A 19,184-nucleotide genomic window follows, 5' to 3' on the forward strand; every position below is an offset into this window, starting at 1 on the left:
CATGTGGCTAGAGCAAAATCACATCAACAATGTTATGTGGATCATCATATCATTCATGTAGTGTTATATTTTTTATTATAGTCCATATAAGTAATTTGAATTTTAGTTTGTGTGAATTAATTAGTTTTGATTTTTGTTCTTAATGGACAAATTTGAGTGGGTGCTTTTATTCAAGAAAAAGAATGTTAGTGCTAAGTATGATGATAGACTTCATTGTAATTGTAAATATCATTTTTCATTGGTAATCATTATGAGGGTTGGTCCTAGTTCTTTGTAAATAAGGAGTGCAGTGTGGGGCCAATACAAGGCAAATGACAACTTTGTCACATATTTCCTGATGATTTGTGACATATTAATTTTAAGATCTTGAATCTCATGATTCTTACACATAATATAAAATAGGGATACAAAGTTATATCTCATTCTCTGAATTCATATTCTCTAATCTACTCCTTTAATATATCTTTTGAGAGAGTTTTGGTATAATGGTCTTCCTCAACCGAATCATGAATTCATTTTGGGACCTTTATTGTTTTCTCCTACTGGGGAGAGGTGAAAACTATTTGTGATTTTGTGTCTTAGGGACCATAATCATTCCTTATGAGTTAACTTATAGGGTTTCTATTATTCCCTATAAGTCTGTTTTTTGGTTATCCACTCGTTAAACTAATATCCATTATTAATTTTAGAAGTTCTATGAGTTATCAGAAATTAGATTACTTATTTTGTATCCCAAAATAAATAGTCAATATAATTGTATTAAATATATGACCTTAATTAAAAATTATGAATTTCTAACACAAATTTCATACAGTACAAGACAAAGATGATGAAATATCTATTGATATAAGAAGAAAACTTAGATTTTATACATTTATAATAGGCTTACACGTTAGCCTATTATAGATTTAACATTTGATGATAGAACAAATGAGATAAATGTTACATTTTTAATGGACTGATAAGATAACTTATCTCTATTAGGATATACATTATTTTGTTAATTAAATACACATTACAGTGAGACTTGTTCAAAATTGTTAAACTGAACTCTGAGATAATCATTAAGAGATGACCAACTGTGATTAGTAAGTACCTTCTGAGCTGTGACTCTTAATTAATGGTGACAGTGGTGTAATTTGAACTCAGAACAGCTACATCATGCACAATTTTTATATTGTAGGAAGGGTCCATGAATATAATAAGGTAATAAGCATAGGAATTATGTGACAAAATAAACAAAACTTAGAACACTGGTCTTTGTCTCTTGAGTGTAAGATTAAGATGAAGGATCAATGTACAAGAATCACTTCTAAGGTTAAATTATTCCCACATCCCAGTTAGCAGATAATAAGGTTAAGATTAATTTATCTAACAATCAAGTTCACCAAAGTAAAATACAGATTTAATGTTTCCAAGTCTAATTGATAATAGCATGAAGTTTATTACAAGGCTTCAAGCAGAGAAGCTTCAATTTGATCAACTAAATAGAAATACTATCACACCTTTGATTCTTGAACAAATGATAGTTCCTCCCATGCCAAATCATATAATATAACACGAAATAAGGTAGCAGCATCAAGATAAGCCACATTAATATTATTAATAATATGGTTACCCCATCAACCAAACATGTCACCCCCATAATTTGGATTAGTTTGGGAGTTGGACTTTGGAAGGAAAGTATGGGAAAAGAAAGGCTTGAAAGCTGTGAAATACCTTTGTGAGATAACTCTCAAGTTTTCCATTTCACTTTATTCTCCCTGCTTAGACTTTTGTAATTACATAAACAGAGCATTCTAAATACAAATGGACCAGTGAAAGGTAAAGCATGTCAGGTATCCCAAGATTATTTTACATTACAACCTCTAAAGCATGAACAATGCACTGGGGTTAAAACTAATTTACATTATGATTCTACACCTTTTAGCTTCTAGTCCTTTTAGTCTCATTTTTAAGCCAAAAATATCAATATTTTTGGGTTCAAATGTAAATAAATTTAACTAAGGTTCCCAATTTCACTTTTAATTTAATCGAATTGTAATATAACAGTCCTCTATATGTTGACTAAAAGCAATATGGTACATCAGTTCTAAGGAAGGTTGTAAAAACATGATCTTAATTCCTCATTTTAAATGCACGCTGGATATGGAGGAGCCTGATCTGTCTTAGGGGATAGACTACTTCTGTTAGAGGGCATGACAGAGCACAATTAGGGTTGCATTAAATGTTGTTTCAGTGATATTTATGATACTCACATGAAGATGATGCAAGAGGCTGACTCATATCTGTTCACACCTAATTTAGCTGGATCGATCCATCCTGGTCGGACGATATATCCGGTTTCACCACGATGGAAGAAATACCTTGTGTAGAATTGCAAGTAATCCAATAAATCACCTACATGGACTTAAGCTGTTAAACACACATTTGACACACTCATTTATCCTTTATATTCCCCCAATCTTCGCGTTTTCATAACACCCAGGTTTTTTTTCCCTCTTATTCTTTTTATGCCAATTGTTGTTAAAGAAGAAAGTTTGCACCAATCATAATCAACGAACTTTTGAGATAACTTAAATAAACCCTAAATACCTAAACCTCTGATTCAAGAAAGTGGGGAGAGCATAAGGTTCAGTACACTTCAAATCTGATTTTATACCATTTTCAATCTCTAGCTTCGATGGCATAATATATAACCTTTATCATATAAAGGTTATATATTAAACTAAACACTTCAATCCTATAACATATAACCCTTATCAATGAAAACACTGAAGTAAAAATAGAAATGCCTGAGCTCTCTATTGGTTATTCACCATAATGTAATACAAATTAAAGGTTTTTAGCCAAATAGCACCCATAGAAAATTGCAAAAGAAAATACTTATGCAGAACTCAGCGCAATAGCAGCCAAGCTTTCAGCAGCAAATCCCATCAAAATATATAATAAGGAAATATAAGCAGTCATCAATAAAGCTCCTACCAACAATAAAACTCAAATCGGCAATAACTAAACACAAAAACACATATCAGGCTCCATCAACTAAGACAAATACCGACTTGTCTCCTAGCCTTTCCCGTCCCTGAAATTAGCCACGAAAAGCAAAATAGTTTATTGCAATGACTTTTTAATCTCAACTCAAAGGGTTTGGAATTCATAGTTAGGTAATGCATTTGGAAGAATACTCATAGCAACACTCTTGAGGAAATTATAAGAAAGTCAACAGGCTTATAAGACCAAAAATAGAAGCCTTGTTTGGTTATGAATATTTCGTTTTAAAAAGCCCATCACTTATAAACCTTGATTTTGTAAGTCATTTGGGATGATATGATGCAACTTTTGAAGAATTTTTACTATCGCTCTTCAATTGGATAATGTCTAAGTTACTTATATGCAAAGTTGCAAACTGTAACTTACACTTAGGAAGACAGTGATGTATCTTAAACTTGGGAAGATAATACAGTGTTGATTTAATAAAATATTAAAATTAAGCAAAACAATTAGCCAAGGTAAGGAAGGGTAAAATGTGTAAAGGGATACCTTCAATTCCGGCAATTCAATCACACAAGCACATTCAGCAACATGCGCCCCAACACGTTCTGCAACAAAGAGAATAACAAAAAGAACAACTAAGAATGCATTAAAGACAAAAAAATATTGTAAAAACACACTTCCAAGTAAAAGACTCGCTTGAAATCAATTATAGTGCTAACTAAGCATACTATTAGGCTCATCAACCAGAAGCAATTTTTTCATTTGTCACCATATAAATGGTACACCCTACATGCAATATTTGCCTGAATGTATACAGAAATAAAAAGGAAAAATAAAGGCATGAAGGCTGTGGAAGACTGATGGGTTGATCTCTTTTGTTTGTTTGAGAGGAAAAATTACCAAAGCCCAATATTTGCTCATTCTCACAACTCCGGCAACTGTTTTTAATGTGCAACAAAATTATAACTCTCTTTCTGATATTAGATAGACCCCATCATATGAAACCAAACAAGGAAGTGTGGTACATTAGGACGCATAGCAGCCATGAAAGGACAGCAAAATAATTTTACCCACTTCATGGTAGTGCTCTTTTCTTCCCTTACAAAACATTCATGTTGACAAGTTTACCTAACAGCTTAATTGCAGCAGATAAAGTTCCCCCGGTAGCAATAAGATCATCTACAACTAAGGCTCGTTCTCCAGGCTGTACAGCCCCTACATGCATCTCAATTTTGTCAGTTCCATATTCCAAAGAATATTCCTCTGAGATAACCTCCCCTGAAAAGATAATCGAGACACAACAATTAAAACAAATCAAAGATCATCCATATCATAGAAACTTGAAGAGCTTATGACTACTGAAAATTAGCACAGTGAAACAAGCAGAACTTAGAAATGGAACAAATACCATACAGAGGTTCAAAGGCTTAAACTATAATTGTCTGCTAACTAGGAATTTCAGAATATAGGTTATATGCAATACTTTCAAAAGAAAACGTACAAAACATATACCTGGCAATTTATTGGGTTTCCTGATGGGAACAAATTTTGCTCCAATTGCTAAGGCAATGGGTGGGCCAAAAATAAAGCCTCTTGCTTCGACGCCTACATTATGTCATAAATGAAGCTATTAGACACCAATTAGTAACTTATTTTGAGCTGATTCAAAAACAATTGCAAAAACAACAATCAAAGTCTTTTCCCGCAAAGTGGAGTTGACTACATAAATCAAATAATACCATTGTATTGTACAAATAACCAAATTCAAAAACTAGAAGATAAACAAAAAAGAAGCCATCTTAAATTATAATCACCCAATTGGCAATTGGTAACAAGTTTTGCTTCTACTATCTTCTGATGAGAGTCAGCAAAAAAAAAAGAGATTGTATGTACTACGGAACTAAGTTACTAACATGAATAAATTAATACAATTCTTAGTCGAAGTGTTGAACAGGTGCCTGAACTTATGTCATTCAATAGGTTATCCCAATAAGCATTAATATTGTATTTCAAAACCATCAGGAGAAAGAAGCAATTAAGAGTTGTGGCCATAGGCAGACAACACCGTCCATGATCATAAATTGCAGGTCAGAAATTGCTAACTGAAAAAAAAAAATAAGAAGGGCATTGATTCTCATTGTATCAAGAGTTTTACAAAACATTGGCACTCTATTTCACCTTCTACTTAAATCACCCGGACAACATAGCATACCCAACTCACTTAATTTCTCAATAATTTAGCTAGCCTCACGAGTTGATAGTAAATGGGAGCACATCTTCTGTCCCAAAAAGTGTGTCACTACATATGTCACTTTTTATGATTAGTCAAAGAAATACTTTATCATTAAATTTTAAACTTAAATATATATTTTCCAACCAATCAAAACAAGTGACACATGGAGTGCCACACTCTTTTGGTACAGCAGATGACCCATAGTACATATACATTTATGTCTACTCTAGATTAATGCAAATTATAAACAAATACCAGAACAAAAAGGAAACATGAGATTCAGGGTTCAATTAAGGGAGTGTACCTGCGACAACGGAAATGTTTTGGTCTCTGTACCTCTCAACAAACAAGTCAATTGTATCTTTGAAAGCATTTGTATCAAGAAGTAACGTTGTTATATCTTGAAACATAATACCTGCCCCAAAAACAATGCACCTTAACCATATCATATCATATAACCCTAGAAATTTCATATATTGATTGATCCACAGTAAAATAATAACAATTAATTGGTGTAAAACAATGAATGAGAAGAGAAGAGTATAATAATTATTATTATTAACCAACCAGGCTTAGGAAAATTAGGGATGACTCGGATTGAAGAAGAGATTCTAGCTAAACGCGGGTCTTGAGCGTCGTTTGAAGCCATTTGTGGGGTGAGTCACTGGTTGTTCAACAAGAGTTAATAAATAAATCAGAGAAATGAGTAACAAATTAAGAGAAAGATAATAAGAGTTACGAATTGAAGAATGGAAAAGGGGGAAATTGTTTTACCAGTGAATCGCAGAGAGAAAAGGGAAAGTGGAATGGAGGGAGAAGGAAGAGAAAGAGTGGGAGTGACCAATTGAATGAAGGTCTAAGCTAATATTTGACCCATAAGTACAAATGTGTACACATCTCTCTCTCACACTTAGTTACACTTTTATTAACTACTTATGATAATTGATTGAAAAAATATATTTAAAATTAAAAAAATTAATTTTTAAATAATTTTCTGATCAATTATAAAGTCAAGACACATGAAATGATAAAATTTGTGGAGGCTAACTGAGCTACAATAGATGTACACTCAAGTATTAATTTTTTTAAGATAGACTTAATTATAATTAAATATGAGTAATATTAAAGATATGTCAATATATATATTTTTCACTTTCCATAAATAGATCTTCTTTTTAAAATGGCTATTAAACTTAACATATTATCTTATATAAATAAGGTTGTTAATGTGAAATTTGAGTTACAAAATATTAAGAAGATATAATATGATTATTGTTGATAAATAGATTTGTTTGATTAGACACATTCACCTAATTTAAGGTAATTCTCTTTATCTATTTAAATAGATTAGAACATAATAGATTTTTAAATAAGTTTATATGTCTTATCAAATTTTTAAATAGATATACCTTATATTTTAAACATGTAAATGTATAATTTTCACTTGTTTTTAATGGTAAAAGTGGGATTTTACTATAATCCAAAGGATATATATATAATTTTAAGTTACATTTCTTTTTACTTTTTGAAGTATTTGTCTCTCCATTAATGGAGAGGATCGTAATTCATTTAACCAGTGGGATGTGTAGCTGACCAATAGAAAACGGGTTTGACAAGTGCAGGTGTGAATTACCTTTGCCATGATGCTTCGTGTAGCTTTCCATTCCCATGCTTTGTAGAATCTATAGACGTTATCGGAAAAGGAAATGTACTTGCCTAGTTTCTCATCCTTTTATTTATCATATAGTTAAAGAGAATTGAGAATTTGTTTTGGGAAGAGAAATCGGTAACCTCGCTATAAATTGTTGTAATTACTTTATAACCAATCTGATATGTCACCATGAATATGGTATATAGTACTTGGACATATATGGTACTTTGACACTGGCAATTCAATCGATTTATTTTTATTTGTTGTAATTAATGTAATCTATCTTTACCTTTATCATATTGGATTCATGCATCATCTTTGTCCTTATATTAAGATCATTCATGATTTACCTTATCAATTCAGAGATTGATAATTTTACTTTTATGTGGAACCGATATCATGAAACATCAGAGCTGCGTGATGGGTGCTGAAACAATTGGCAGCAGTTCATATATCCCAAGATTTAGTGTTATATTGTGGACCAATTCTATCAAAAAATATTAACTAGTTAATAAAATAACATAAAAACAAAAAATAAGTTTTTTTGATTACTTGTTGTAATGTAATTGATTTTGAATATGAAGACATAAATTTTCGGGAAAATGTGATCCTTGATCTTTTGAACACTTCACACTAATACAAATTGTCATGGTTGCTTTTACATGGTGTGAAAATGCTGTTTTACTACTCCAAGAAACACCATAGTCCATAAGTGACAACCTAAAACATATGTTGCATCCATGTCGTTGGGTCTTAGATTCGCCATTACATGACATATGGGATATTTCGTGTTTGGTGGATAAGAACGAAGGTTTGGCTTTAATTAATTCTCCTTAATTACACACTCTTTTTGTTATATTTTTTTCTATTTTTTTTTATATTATTTGATTTCTTTTATGTTTGAAGAGTCAATTAAAGTAAAATTAGAAATTAAAAATAAAGACTACATGATAAAACTTTCAACTTTAGATTGAATTATATTACTTCGAGTGGGTTCGCAGTACGGTCTTTGCTCTACCAAATCCGAACCCGAAAATTAAATTTAGGTAAATACGAACCTGAACCCAATCACATTGTATTTCCCTGTTAAAATTGGGTTGGATTTAAACGGGTAGTACCCGGGTTCGGTTTTCATTGCCATGAACCATATTCTTTATCTATAATTCAACCCTATCTTCCATCTTTACCACCCAACAATGAAAAAAACATTCTTATCTAAATTTACATGCTAGTGCCACCACAACATTGTTGCTAATGATCCTTCCAACTACACATAATAAGAAGATACTAATATTTAATCTCTCACACAAGCCAAACTAAATCCTATGATCTTCAAGTTTGACTTATAGCCAATAACAGTGGAATAAAAGGGCATGCAGGAACCTCATATAGCTTAATTAAGATTGATCACCATTATCAGCAGGAGGAGGCATAGGTTTTGGCTTATATGGTCCAATAGGTTGGTCATGCTCAATAGTTCCACCTTTTACATAGTTCTTTGCATCTGGCATTGGATTTGTTGGATTATAGTCATTAGTTGTCACCGAACCCATATCACCCTTATAATTGCTTCCAATAATACCTTTGTCATTCTCCTGAAATTTTCATATTACATGTAACTTTGATAACAATTTCTAAACTATTTTGTATATAGAGATAAAACTCATTGGATTGTAAGTATTATTAATACCTTCAGTTTCCTTCCTTTTACAATCACTGTTCTTCTTTCACCATAATTAGTAGCAAACAAACCTGAGATGACATTGAAAAACAACGTTGGTGTATGTAATTAAAAGGTTCTTATTTTGAGAGACTATGCAATAGAACATGCATCTGTCTAGTTAGTCAAATACATTTGGAAATGGTTTACATGTTCTACAATATAACATGAAAGAAAAATGATACTTTGAAACCAGGAGTTATTTCTTTACTGCATGCAATTTCTTCTATTGAGAGAAAAAAGTTTAGACTAAAGAAATATATGATTAGATTAGGGGAAGACACAATGCATGCAAAGCCAAAAATTTATAGTGAAAGTAGATCTGAAAATTAAACTCAAGTCACAATAAGTGTGGGAATAAAGTTTGACCAAATGTGTGAACGCAACAATGCATGCAATTTTTGAAGTCAAAAAAATGAATGAATTATTCAGAAAAGGCTAAGAGGAACTCAAACATCAACAACTTTTACCAACTACTATAACAAATGCAACACTAAATCAAATCGATTTCATTGTGAGTTTATCATTCTCTTTTAACATACCTTAGCCAAGGAAATAAAAAGTGGGAATTGCAATGAAAGGTGAAGACAAGTTCTAGTCTTACCAGGAAACCAGGAACCATCATCATCAATGGGAAATGAGAAGGTAGAAAACACCAAAGCTGCCCCAAAAACAAAGAACAAAGCACAAAAGGAATGAACTTTCATGATGACAAGTATTCACAAAAACTCATCAAGTAGAAGAAATGTGGAACTGTTTAAATCCTTCTCAACCAGGGACTGATAAAACAAAGAACTAGTAAACTCTTGTGATGTGAAAAGATAAGAAATGGAACATGAGGTGTAGGCCAGTAATGTATGTTTGGAATTCTATAGTGGAAATAGTACTAAATATGAAGCTTTAAATGCGGGTAAGTGAGTAATAAATAAAGGGTAGCATGGGAATGTTATCGTGTTTCAATGGTGAAGGAGATACAGAAATGAGTAATTGCTATTGCTTCTGTTTTCGGCTGTAAAGTAGTGAGTGGACAATGAACAAAACATAAATGCATAGCTATAATTACTAGGGTGGTGTGGTGGAATGCGAGCCATTCTGATTTCTAGGGCAATGTGCTTTGCTTACACAAAAGCATCTCAACATATATGTTAACCATTATTCATCTTCACTTTACCGTGCGGTCACTTAGCTTGATCATACCCTCAAATGAATGAGTTTTGCTCTTTCTTCTTTACAAGTTCTGAAAATCATTTTGCTAATAATCACACGAGTTTACACTTAATACTTTCCTTTATTTCGCGAGACATGCAATGGGTGTGTTAAGTAAATTTGGCTGAAAAGATAGTTGAAGATAGTTGAAAAGTCTTCAAAAAATTTGATGAATTTTCTTGACTCGGGCAAAATGAGAACATATAAATATTGTTTTGGTCTAATTTTTGAACCCAACTCCAGACCTGATGAGATCTGACTATATTTGAGTCTAATCATGATCGGATCAAATCAGACGAACATGTAAGGCCGCGTCCTGCCCATCCCTAAAATAGACCAAAACTTTTCCAACTTAGAAAGGGAAAACACAATATCTAGTCCACAAAATATTTTACTACTAAAAATAAGATTACAAAACATCTCTCTTGTAACATTTATTTCAATCTTTAGTCATTCGAGTACAATGCAATATTTTTAGTTTCTTGAAAGGATTTCTCTAACATCTAAATAGGATTTATCTAATCTCATTCGAAGATGGAAATCATACATCTTTGTACTGTGTTGGTGCACGTGATGTGGGTGTTGATGAGAATTTACTATTGAAGAATCTCTCACCCAAATCACTGCAAACCTGAGTCTTTGTTTACTTTCTCTTTTCAATATATTTGACCATCTTATCCTAAAAAAAACATAACACCATTACTTCTAGGACAACGTGAGAGGGGGAAAATAATATTTTTGGTCTTTTCCTAAATATTGGGGTTTAGGCCTTAAAACATGGGATAAAACTCAAGACCAAATTAAAAATGAGTTAATATGTGAACTAACAATAAATAAAATTTGTTTCAACCAAAGTAATACACGACCGTAATTATAAGAGAATATAAGTGAAAGATAGAAATATTTATTTTCGGAGAGAAAGTTATAATATTAGAGAAAGCATATTTCCTGAGTTAATATTTAACTTTTTGAACTCAAACTCGATCTAGTTCTAAAGTTTTAAGTTACAATTATTTTGTTAAAATGCAAACAAACAAAAAAAATACAAGTTTGCTTAAGCACATGTGACATGTTTTATTATATTGTTTTTGAAGTGTGAACGCCAAGTTTGAAGATAATCTAATGTCTCATTAAATGGGAATGAGTGGTGAAACAGAGAAGGTTCTAATAATGTAGTGTGGGGAAAAGCCAAACACAGCGAGTGCAATACATTATTGACCAAACGACGTCGTTGGTCCTCACTCGCATATTAACACGCGTGCCATCCCCAAATATAATTTTGGGTGAAAATGAGATAATAACAACCATCTTCTTCTGGATCCACCACTTTTCTCTTATTTCTTCCATAAACACATTTCAGATTTCAGAATATGTGTTGGGTTTATATATCAGATTCATAATTGTTTCTTTTTGTTTTTCAATTTTTCCTTTTTTGATTATTGTAATAATCATTATCCATGGCTTCGAGCTTCGACCGTTGGGAAAAAGATCCTTTCTTTAACGCCGCCGAAGAAGTTCAGGAATCTTCAGACAGGTACCTTCCATTTTCCCCAATTATTATGGTTCCTATACTTTTTTTGTTTTGTTTTGTTTTGCCTTTTTCCTTTTATTTAATTTGTAATTTGTTTTTCCTAATTTGTAATGTTGGGTTAGGTCAGAACTAAGAAGCTTTCTAATTTCTTGTTAATTTATTTCCATTGCTGAGGAAACAGGTGCAACTGCTAAATATGCTAGCTTTTGTATTCAATTGAATTGAAAGATGGCTAAATTTAAGATTTTGAAGTTCATTTGTGTGCACAATCTTATAATTTTTACTTATTATTACATTATATTGTTATTGATTTGTTATGTGTTATCGTGTTTTGAAGGATGGAATCTGCATATAGGACATGGATTCACGCAAGGAAAGATCCGTTGAGTCCATGGAACAATGACGAAATCCGCAGAGATGTACATACTGCCCTTGGCACTGCTAAATGGCAGGTAAATTCTCTTGCTTCAGTTTCTTACCAGTTACCACCACTGGCATCCACAATGCATAAATTATAGTGAATATGATTTGACTTTTTGTACAATCATAATGATCATGTGGTTGCATTTGGGTTGGCAATGCAGCTAGATGAATTTCAACGGGCGGTTGGTTCAAGTTATAGCAAAAGCTCAAATGACGATTCAATAATTAGGCACCGAGATTTTGTTTCTGCCATTGAGAACAAGATTACACAGATCGAGCATTCGTTACGTGAATCCACTCGTTCAGGTGGTAAGGTGTCTCTGCCTTGGGTGCGTCTGGATGAAGGAGAACGAAATGAGCTTGCGTTGTTTCTTTCAGGAATGCCTGCTTCTAAAGGTAAAAGTCCCCATAAATGTATCAGTAGAGGAAGTGAGAATCCACAATCAAGTGATAAAGATTCATTCAGCAATTTTTCAGACAATCTGCATGTTTCGTCTGGACCGGGTTCCTCTGAAGCAATGGAGGTGAAATCGCATGGGCATCGTAGAACAGCTAGTGCTGATGCTGATATTACTTCTTGGAAAATTGCTGTTTCTGATGATCTGCTAATGCAGAATTCCTCCAATAATTCTTCCGGTCCTATGCATAAGGTAGCCAGTCTATCTGGATTTCTTAATTCTATGGAATCTGTCTCTAAGTTGAAGTGGCCTAAGAATGGTTATCGAAAGCTGCAAGCAGTGGATCATAATCAAGAAACAGATGATGCACTGCTACCTACTACTCAATTGAATGGGGTACGTTCTTAATCTGCTTTTTTTATCTATTAATGGAAACTTGCATGGCTATTTTTAGTGCATTTGCCAAAATACTAATACTACCTTTTTTATTTAAAAAAAGGACATAAACACACGTTATGAAAGAAGTAAGAGTTACTTTGATGGCTGTGACGAATGTTACGATAAGCAACTCCATGGCTGGTATGGGGCTGTCCAAAGACAGCTTCAAAGATCTAAATACCAAATGCAATACAGTCGTCCTGTTCAAATAACTGTCTGGATGATTATTCTCCTCTGCTTGATTGGTAAGCTCCGTATCTTTGTGTGGGTCTGTGAAACTATGGTCCTGCTAAAATGTATGAATTTGCATGCTCTGCAATTTGTTGGCCTTAGGAACTTTTTCGTAGTGTTCATACAATTTTTGAATTGGTGAAATTTTCTATCTTCCTCTTTTTTCTCGAGGAAGCTCTGATTTTTCTTTTATTGTTTTGTCTTTCCATTCCTTTGTTGGTAAAGGTTACTTCCTGTTGCTCTCCATTTTTTTCCACCATTTTCATGTTCCTGATTTAGTTGCTGTTGTATTTTTGAGTTTATGAAATTTTATTATGCAATATGCATTCTGTTGGGGGGAACTTCTTTATATCATGCAAGTCATAAGGATGATCATGAATGTGACCGTGAAGCGGGGAGCTTTTATCACGTTAGCATCTCACCTGTTTAAAATTTTACTTTTTTATTACCATGATATATTCTGTAAGCATCCTTGTGCTCCTTAGTCGTCTATACTCGGTAGCTGTTCGAAGTTTTTCCACACACCTCGCAGGCGGATGGAAGACATAGAAGCTAATATCAAATCACCAATTCTAAATGCTGTGCAATTGTTGCTTATATATTTCTGTTAAATTGTTCTTTTATCTTTCCTCTCTTACTTGCAATAGTTTTTTTTTTCCAAAACAAATATAATGTAACATATGGGTTGCCTTCTAATTTGATTTCTCTGCAGTTTTAGTTGCTTTTTGCGCAATTTAGAAGGGAAGATTGAGACAAATCATCTATCTGTGGTTTACAGCAACATGGAGGATGGAGTAAACAATCCTTTAACACAAGTGTGTATCACGTTGTCTCTTAAGCAGGCAAGGTTTTTTAGCTGGATTACATGGGTGTCAACATAACATTTCAAGTGATTTGGGATTTCTATTTAGAGTATTCCGAAATGCCCTGCTGTTACACTCTTACTTTTTATGTATTTTTTTGTTTAGAGGGTGAGTCTCGTCACAATAGTAAGTTTGCTCGCCTTATGACTGGATGTTCAAATCTTGGAAACAATCTCTTTGCTTGTTAGAGTAAGGTTGTATACATCTACTCTCCCGAAATGATCTTATTAGATAGAAGCTCCATGAATTGAGATATCTTCTTTTTATGTACTTTTTGTTTATGTCTTCCCATTTCAAAATGGTCTCACAAAGAGAGATATGTTGTCCTATAAGACTAAAATAGCAAATTGTATCATCTTACACGTACTAAATATTGTAATGTATATATTATGTCTTCTTGATGCAACAACTGTGCTATACCAAAGCTTTCAGCTTTCCATGTACAAATTCTGGATGATATATTTTCTTCATTCTTGCTATAATTAACAAGCACCAATGGAAGTAAAAGGGGGCTAGACAAGTTCTCGGTTGTATAAGAAAAGGGCTACACCAGATTCTAATCTGTACTATCTAGTATCTATCTTATATGGAGGGCTCAAACTTTGTTTTGCACGAGTTTGGATGTAACCAACAATCCAAAATGATATCATGTTGGAGCGAGATAGATAAAAATAACTGAGAACTCCACTTGAATACATTGAAACAACTCAAACAGGTGACAGAATTCAAACTACTAGTAATCCAAAGAGTTATAAATCTAATAATAAGGTTTTCAAGATGAACACACAACTTATATAAGATCACATGAGTTGAGCTAGTAGTAAGAAATGGAACAAAGAATTCATAAAATGCCAAGGGCTTAGTATCATCTTTGATCACGAATGCACTCATTTCTTTGCTCTTGGATTCTTTCTCCATAATAACATCCTTGGAGTTCACCTCTTCAACTATTGCACCTATGACACGGGAAGAAAGAATTACTTACTTTGCCATTAATCACAAGCCAACAATCTTCCTTGGAATTGTGTGGGGCAACCTGTGAGAGGGTGAAAAAACTGCTTCCTAACATGGCTCCAAATAAAAGAGTTTTGAGTATACTTCCTATACCACAAGCTTTTCGTTTTAAACAACTAGAATCTCAAAACTAGGTATATATAAAATGATATATTTAGCTGTGTATATGACATACCTAACTTTAGGTATATGCCTAAAAATTAGGTATATATTGATGACTAGTACCACGTTTTTGCCTCAGCCGAGGGTTACCAACTACCAGGCCGCGTGTGGATGAACAGAAATCATTTGTCCTCATTCCTGTCCCATTTTCATGTCCCGATCCAATGAAAAAGTGACACTTTATTAAAAAGAAAAATTCTAAAAAACATAAAATAATATATTTGCATTACTTAGAGAAAACGTATTGGCGAGGGACATGGGGACATACTTATTTTGGGACATGTAATCCTCACTCCATGTGGATGGGGAAGAACCTGCTGCAGCTACGTATATATTTCAAAGATATCATATTGTCAGAGATTATATATCTCAGATGTAGAGAACTCCATTTACTTTTTACTTATGACAATACTTACTGCCAAAAGCAGTGCCAAACCCTGAACCAAGTCCTACTCCAACGCCACAACTTCCATCTTCAAAATCAAATCCAATATTCCAAACTCAAAATGAAAGGTCATGTTTTTACATACATTTTTTTTTAAAATGGACGATCAAAAGACAGATATCACCCCTTAAAAATCAAGAAACTGGAAGTGGTAATGCAAAATTACTTGAGACTTAACAAACCAAAATTTACAATTTTAGGGGGATCAGTTTAAAACACTGATTTTAATTCTTGGCAGCCTTTGCAGAGATTATGCCAACCCTATGTCATAACTTAGTTCTCTTAGTGGATATCATAGACTTATAAGTTATAACCAAAGCCAGAAGAATAAACATTAGCAATGGTATTACAGCAAAGTCATATACAGTTGAATTTAACCTATAAGATAAATGATTTGAGGGGAAAAGTCTGCCCACACAATATAGCATGCTATTGCCATTAAATACCGAGTTAAAATTAAGAAACAGAAAAGGAAGGAAGATTCATGAGTATTATACCCACACCAAGATCCACGAAGTTCAACGGCATACCTGTGCAACAGACAAACATAACAGATCAGTGACATTAGCATTACTAAGAAAAGAAATGAGGAACAACAGAACTGGACCTTGAGCAGTTGCTGGGATAAAATTGACAAAAGCTTTGAAGAAAAAAAGGCAGATTAAGCCAATATTTGGAGAACACTGGAATAGCAAAACTGAAAGATGTCACCAATCACTACACTTTCTTCAGCCAGACCATCTAACTTGCATCATTTTTCACAGTAAAAACAAAAGTACAACACAGAATTTGGCAATCAAATTTCAAATATCAATTTGCCACAGTTGTATATGTGGAAGACTGAATGCAATAGTAAATGGCGTTTATTTTATCTCTGTTATTTATATATGAAAGAAAATAATGCAAGGAAGATCTACAGCATTAAATTCTTCTTACAATAATACCCTTATCCTCTCTATCCATACTCAACATCTCTGGCCACCGCCACCATTACCCTTGCCCCCTCTCTGCCACTAAACAACTGAGACCAATCGAACCACCACTACTCATGTTATATCATCTTCCTCTAACCCTTTATGAACAGCTCCTGTTAGTAACAACCCATTTTCCCATTTCAGTGGCAACTCACCTTCCCATGCTTGACCAGATTCTGGGTTCATAAAGAACCCCATTAGTCCAAATCTGAAATCTTCAATTCCTCATGAGCATATTCATTGAGCATTGTGTGAAAATCTTGTCTTTCACCTCGAGTGACATTGGAGTGAATGTAATACTGGTAGGCACATAATTGATATAATTGATGAGAAACAAATGAATGGGTACTTTTCTTTTCATAGGGATGAGGATTTGGTGGATCCAAAGCTTAAAGTGGGTCATGTGATTCAACAACGGTGTTTACCGTTGAAAGAGGAAGTTTGCATTGGTGGTGGAAGGAGGACAGATGCGGGTAGATTATGGGTAGAGGTCAGATGTGGGTTGGTTACGGGTAGAGCTGAGGGTAAAAAATGGATGATGATGATGAGACAAGGTGGATGGAGGTAGCAAAATGGGTGATGCAGCGGTCACCGGAGAAGGAGTAGTCGGTGATGAGGCAGTGCCTACACCAGTTGAAGGTGGTTCACCAGAAAATCAAAGCGGGGCATGATGAAAAAAGTCAGTCTGAAGCATGATAGAATCATCCAAGTTCAAATCCTTAATTGTGAGCATCAAACTTAACATGAATGTAATTTGCATTGCCCTTCAAATCATTAATAGTACTATGAAGAATCAAACTTAACAATATTGTAATTTGCATGGTCCACTGTTACAAATGGCTAATGAAAACGAGATGAACCTATCGAACATAAATAATCAAACAAACAAGTATTCTTCACCAGAAAGACCAACCGGGTATGCAAAGCAGCACTTCCAAATAAAATTCGATTTGACTGAGGACTCAGGCAACTCCTCTTATCTCAATAGCAAAACAATTATTGTTCAAACATCAGAGCAATCTCAATGAAAAGCAGGATAGTGCAGAGACAATTTCATTTACAGACAGATAAATGCAACTTTCACTGTAGTAAGAATTATTACAAAATACAAACAGAAAGAGGACATACAACATAAACATAAAGATACCATCACTCTTACCCTAGAGTTTTATTTGTTCCAAATGAGAAATTGAAACTTGAAATATATAAGCAGACCAACATAAACAAAAAGGAGTATAAAGATTCAAGGTACAATCTTATAAGCTTTGGTCTTATCAATCCAAGTTATCAAAGAGTTCTTGGAATTCCTGAATCCCAAAAAGCCATGCTCTTTGGACTTGGTCATAGAGTCCAACCCAGGTTCACCACTGAGTACAAGATCCGAAAACCACCAATCCCCAACCTCTTCCAGCTTTGTTGGTAGCAACTGATTCTCCTTCACAATCTCATCCCAAACAGGACCCTTATTCTTCATCAGCTCCGATAATTTCAAATTAGAACCTTCTTCAAATCCATGATCCTCAATCCCAAACTGTTCAGCCAACACCTGCCACAATTGCTTCCACTTAAACACATCCCCGTTACTAATATTAAACGCTTCGTTCCGCGCATAAGGATCAACCGCGGCCCAAATGTGTTGCTCAGCAATCAAATCTGCATCCGAAACCGTACTATAACATTCCCAAGCTGCCTTAGATCCAGGAAATCGCAACGGAACCCCTTCATGTTTGCAAATTGCAGCATAAACAGAAAGGGTTCCAATAAGATTCATCAAGCTATAAGGAGAGAATCCAAAAATTGTTTGTGGTCTATGCACAGACCAACTCAAACCCTCTCTTTTCTCTGTCTCTTCAAACAAGATATCCTCTTGTGTGTAATAGAAATTCGGCGAATCCAAACGCGGCATCTCCTCCGTATACGGTGGCTCATGAGATTTGATTTTTCCGATAACCTCAAACGATCCAATATAATGTTTGCCACCGGTTTGAAGGGACACGTGTCGGAGATTGGGAGCGTTTGGAATAACAGAACGTAGAACGTTACGGAGCATAGCGCCGTTAACTTTGCAGTTTTCAGCCTCAGTTTTTTGCAGGGACCATGAAACGTAGAAGATGTGAGTAACGTCAGTTAAAACGGAGAGTTTCGATTCTGCATCATCTGGATCGGAGATATCACATTGGATATATTGAATTGGATGATCGGCGTTCCATGAAGGACGAGGGCGGCGAGCGACACCGTAGACTTTCCATGGAGCACCGGGTGTGTCGGCGAGAGGTAGAATCTCGGCGAGGCTGTTGCCGACGATGCCGGTGACGCCGATGATTAATCCAACGTTCTGGAATGAAGATCGTGGCGGTTCATCTTCATCTAATTTCTTCTGAAAAATTGAATAATAAAAGAATTTAGAAAAAATAGAACGAAATTGAGATCATGAGAAAAGATAATGGAATTGGAATGAAAGATTTACCTTGGCAGCGCCAATTGCTCCAGCCCACCACCAACTCATTGATTGAATTGAAATGAATTGAATGAAACAGATTGTTATGTACTTATCTTATTTATTTATATATATATAGGATTGGTGAATCAAGAAGGTGTTGGTCTGGTTGAAGGTACTACTAGGATCCAATGATGACTAAATTAATTTATGCGAACGACATTTGTTGGGAGAGAGAATTATTATGTATTTCTTGAGATTAGTTTCTTATTTAAACGTGAGAGTACAAAAAAAAAAAAAAAAGATTGGTGAGATGACTCAGCTGGATCTATATCCAAATGGTTCATCAATGATTCATGTTGAGTTGTATTCAACTTTTCATGATCTATCTATTATTCACGTGTTGTTAAAATAATTGAACAAGTTAGATTAAAACTTTAGAGATAATGGTAAGATTGTAA

The 19,184-nt window shown here is 34.1% G+C and overlaps 4 protein-coding genes and 1 long non-coding RNA gene across 6 annotated transcripts; 1 reads left to right on the forward strand and 4 right to left on the reverse strand.

The window, feature by feature from the left end:
• LOC109327225 (adenine phosphoribosyltransferase 1, chloroplastic-like) lies at nucleotides 2,776-6,116 on the reverse strand. Of its 2 annotated transcripts, XM_019560306.1 has the most exons (8): nucleotides 6,005-6,116; nucleotides 5,798-5,894; nucleotides 5,535-5,645; nucleotides 4,510-4,602; nucleotides 4,126-4,275; nucleotides 3,544-3,602; nucleotides 3,013-3,085; nucleotides 2,776-2,976 (listed from the first exon to the last, which is right to left on the reverse strand). In XM_019560306.1, the coding sequence occupies exons 2-7, from the start codon at nucleotides 5,877-5,879 to the stop codon at nucleotides 3,032-3,034; spliced, it is 549 nt and encodes a 182-aa protein (XP_019415851.1). In that variant the 5' UTR covers nucleotides 5,880-5,894; nucleotides 6,005-6,116; the 3' UTR covers nucleotides 2,776-2,976; nucleotides 3,013-3,031. The 2 variants fall into 2 exon arrangements, with proteins under 2 accessions (XP_019415851.1, XP_019415850.1); XM_019560305.1 differs by having other exon boundaries at nucleotides 2,776-3,085.
• LOC109326235 lies at nucleotides 8,150-9,349 on the reverse strand. Its single transcript, XM_019558934.1, has 3 exons — nucleotides 9,206-9,349; nucleotides 8,572-8,633; nucleotides 8,150-8,476 (listed from the first exon to the last, which is right to left on the reverse strand). The coding sequence occupies exons 1-3, from the start codon at nucleotides 9,306-9,308 to the stop codon at nucleotides 8,279-8,281; spliced, it is 363 nt and encodes a 120-aa protein (XP_019414479.1). The 5' UTR covers nucleotides 9,309-9,349; the 3' UTR covers nucleotides 8,150-8,278.
• Nucleotides 11,098-14,132, forward strand: LOC109326719. The gene is made up of 5 exons (XM_019559475.1): nucleotides 11,098-11,341; nucleotides 11,676-11,790; nucleotides 11,923-12,555; nucleotides 12,659-12,842; nucleotides 13,541-14,132. Exons 1-5 carry the CDS (start codon nucleotides 11,265-11,267, stop codon nucleotides 13,564-13,566), a joined length of 1,035 nt encoding a protein of 344 aa, XP_019415020.1. The 5' UTR covers nucleotides 11,098-11,264; the 3' UTR covers nucleotides 13,567-14,132.
• Nucleotides 12,983-16,140, reverse strand: LOC109326720. The gene is made up of 2 exons (XR_002105284.1): nucleotides 15,887-16,140; nucleotides 12,983-15,842 (listed from the first exon to the last, which is right to left on the reverse strand). It is a non-coding gene; the product is annotated as an uncharacterized LOC109326720 (long non-coding RNA).
• On the reverse strand, nucleotides 17,306-18,879 carry LOC109326718 (3-oxo-Delta(4,5)-steroid 5-beta-reductase-like). Its single transcript, XM_019559474.1, has 2 exons — nucleotides 18,754-18,879; nucleotides 17,306-18,663 (listed from the first exon to the last, which is right to left on the reverse strand). Exons 1-2 carry the CDS (start codon nucleotides 18,790-18,792, stop codon nucleotides 17,530-17,532), a joined length of 1,173 nt encoding a protein of 390 aa, XP_019415019.1. The 5' UTR covers nucleotides 18,793-18,879; the 3' UTR covers nucleotides 17,306-17,529.

This window comes from Lupinus angustifolius, chromosome LG14, assembly GCF_001865875.1.
Source record: "Lupinus angustifolius cultivar Tanjil chromosome LG14, LupAngTanjil_v1.0, whole genome shotgun sequence".
In the NCBI taxonomy this organism is placed as follows: Eukaryota; Viridiplantae; Streptophyta; class Magnoliopsida; order Fabales; family Fabaceae; genus Lupinus; species Lupinus angustifolius.

Bases quoted from the DNA above. Each gene is read 5' to 3' on its own strand.
- LOC109327225 (XM_019560306.1), bottom strand. From the start codon at position 5,879: ATGGCTTCAAACGACGCTCAAGACCCGCGTTTAGCTAGAATCTCTTCT. The intron at 5,646-5,797 runs GTTGGTTAATAA...TTTTTGGGGCAG, and splicing joins CCCTAATTTTCCTAAGCCTG to GTATTATGTTTCAAGATATA. The intron at 3,086-3,543 runs GTATCCCTTTAC...GGCTAATTTCAG, and splicing joins TTGAATTGCCGGAATTGAAG to GGACGGGAAAGGCTAGGAGA.
- LOC109326235 (XM_019558934.1), bottom strand. From the start codon at position 9,308: ATGAAAGTTCATTCCTTTTGTGCTTTGTTCTTTGTTTTTGGGGCAGCT. The intron at 8,634-9,205 runs GTAAGACTAGAA...ATGTCATCTCAG, and splicing joins TGATGGTTCCTGGTTTCCTG to GTTTGTTTGCTACTAATTAT. The intron at 8,477-8,571 runs GTATTAATAATA...TGAAAATTTCAG, and splicing joins TAAAAGGAAGGAAACTGAAG to GAGAATGACAAAGGTATTAT.
- LOC109326719 (XM_019559475.1), top strand. From the start codon at position 11,265: ATGGCTTCGAGCTTCGACCGTTGGGAAAAAGATCCTTTCTTTAACGCC. The intron at 11,342-11,675 runs GTACCTTCCATT...CGTGTTTTGAAG, and splicing joins GTTCAGGAATCTTCAGACAG to GATGGAATCTGCATATAGGA. The intron at 12,556-12,658 runs GTACGTTCTTAA...ATTTAAAAAAAG, and splicing joins CTACTACTCAATTGAATGGG to GACATAAACACACGTTATGA.
- LOC109326718 (XM_019559474.1), bottom strand. From the start codon at position 18,792: ATGAGTTGGTGGTGGGCTGGAGCAATTGGCGCTGCCAAG. The intron at 18,664-18,753 runs GTAAATCTTTCA...TCAATTTTTCAG, and splicing joins GAGCAATTGGCGCTGCCAAG to AAGAAATTAGATGAAGATGA.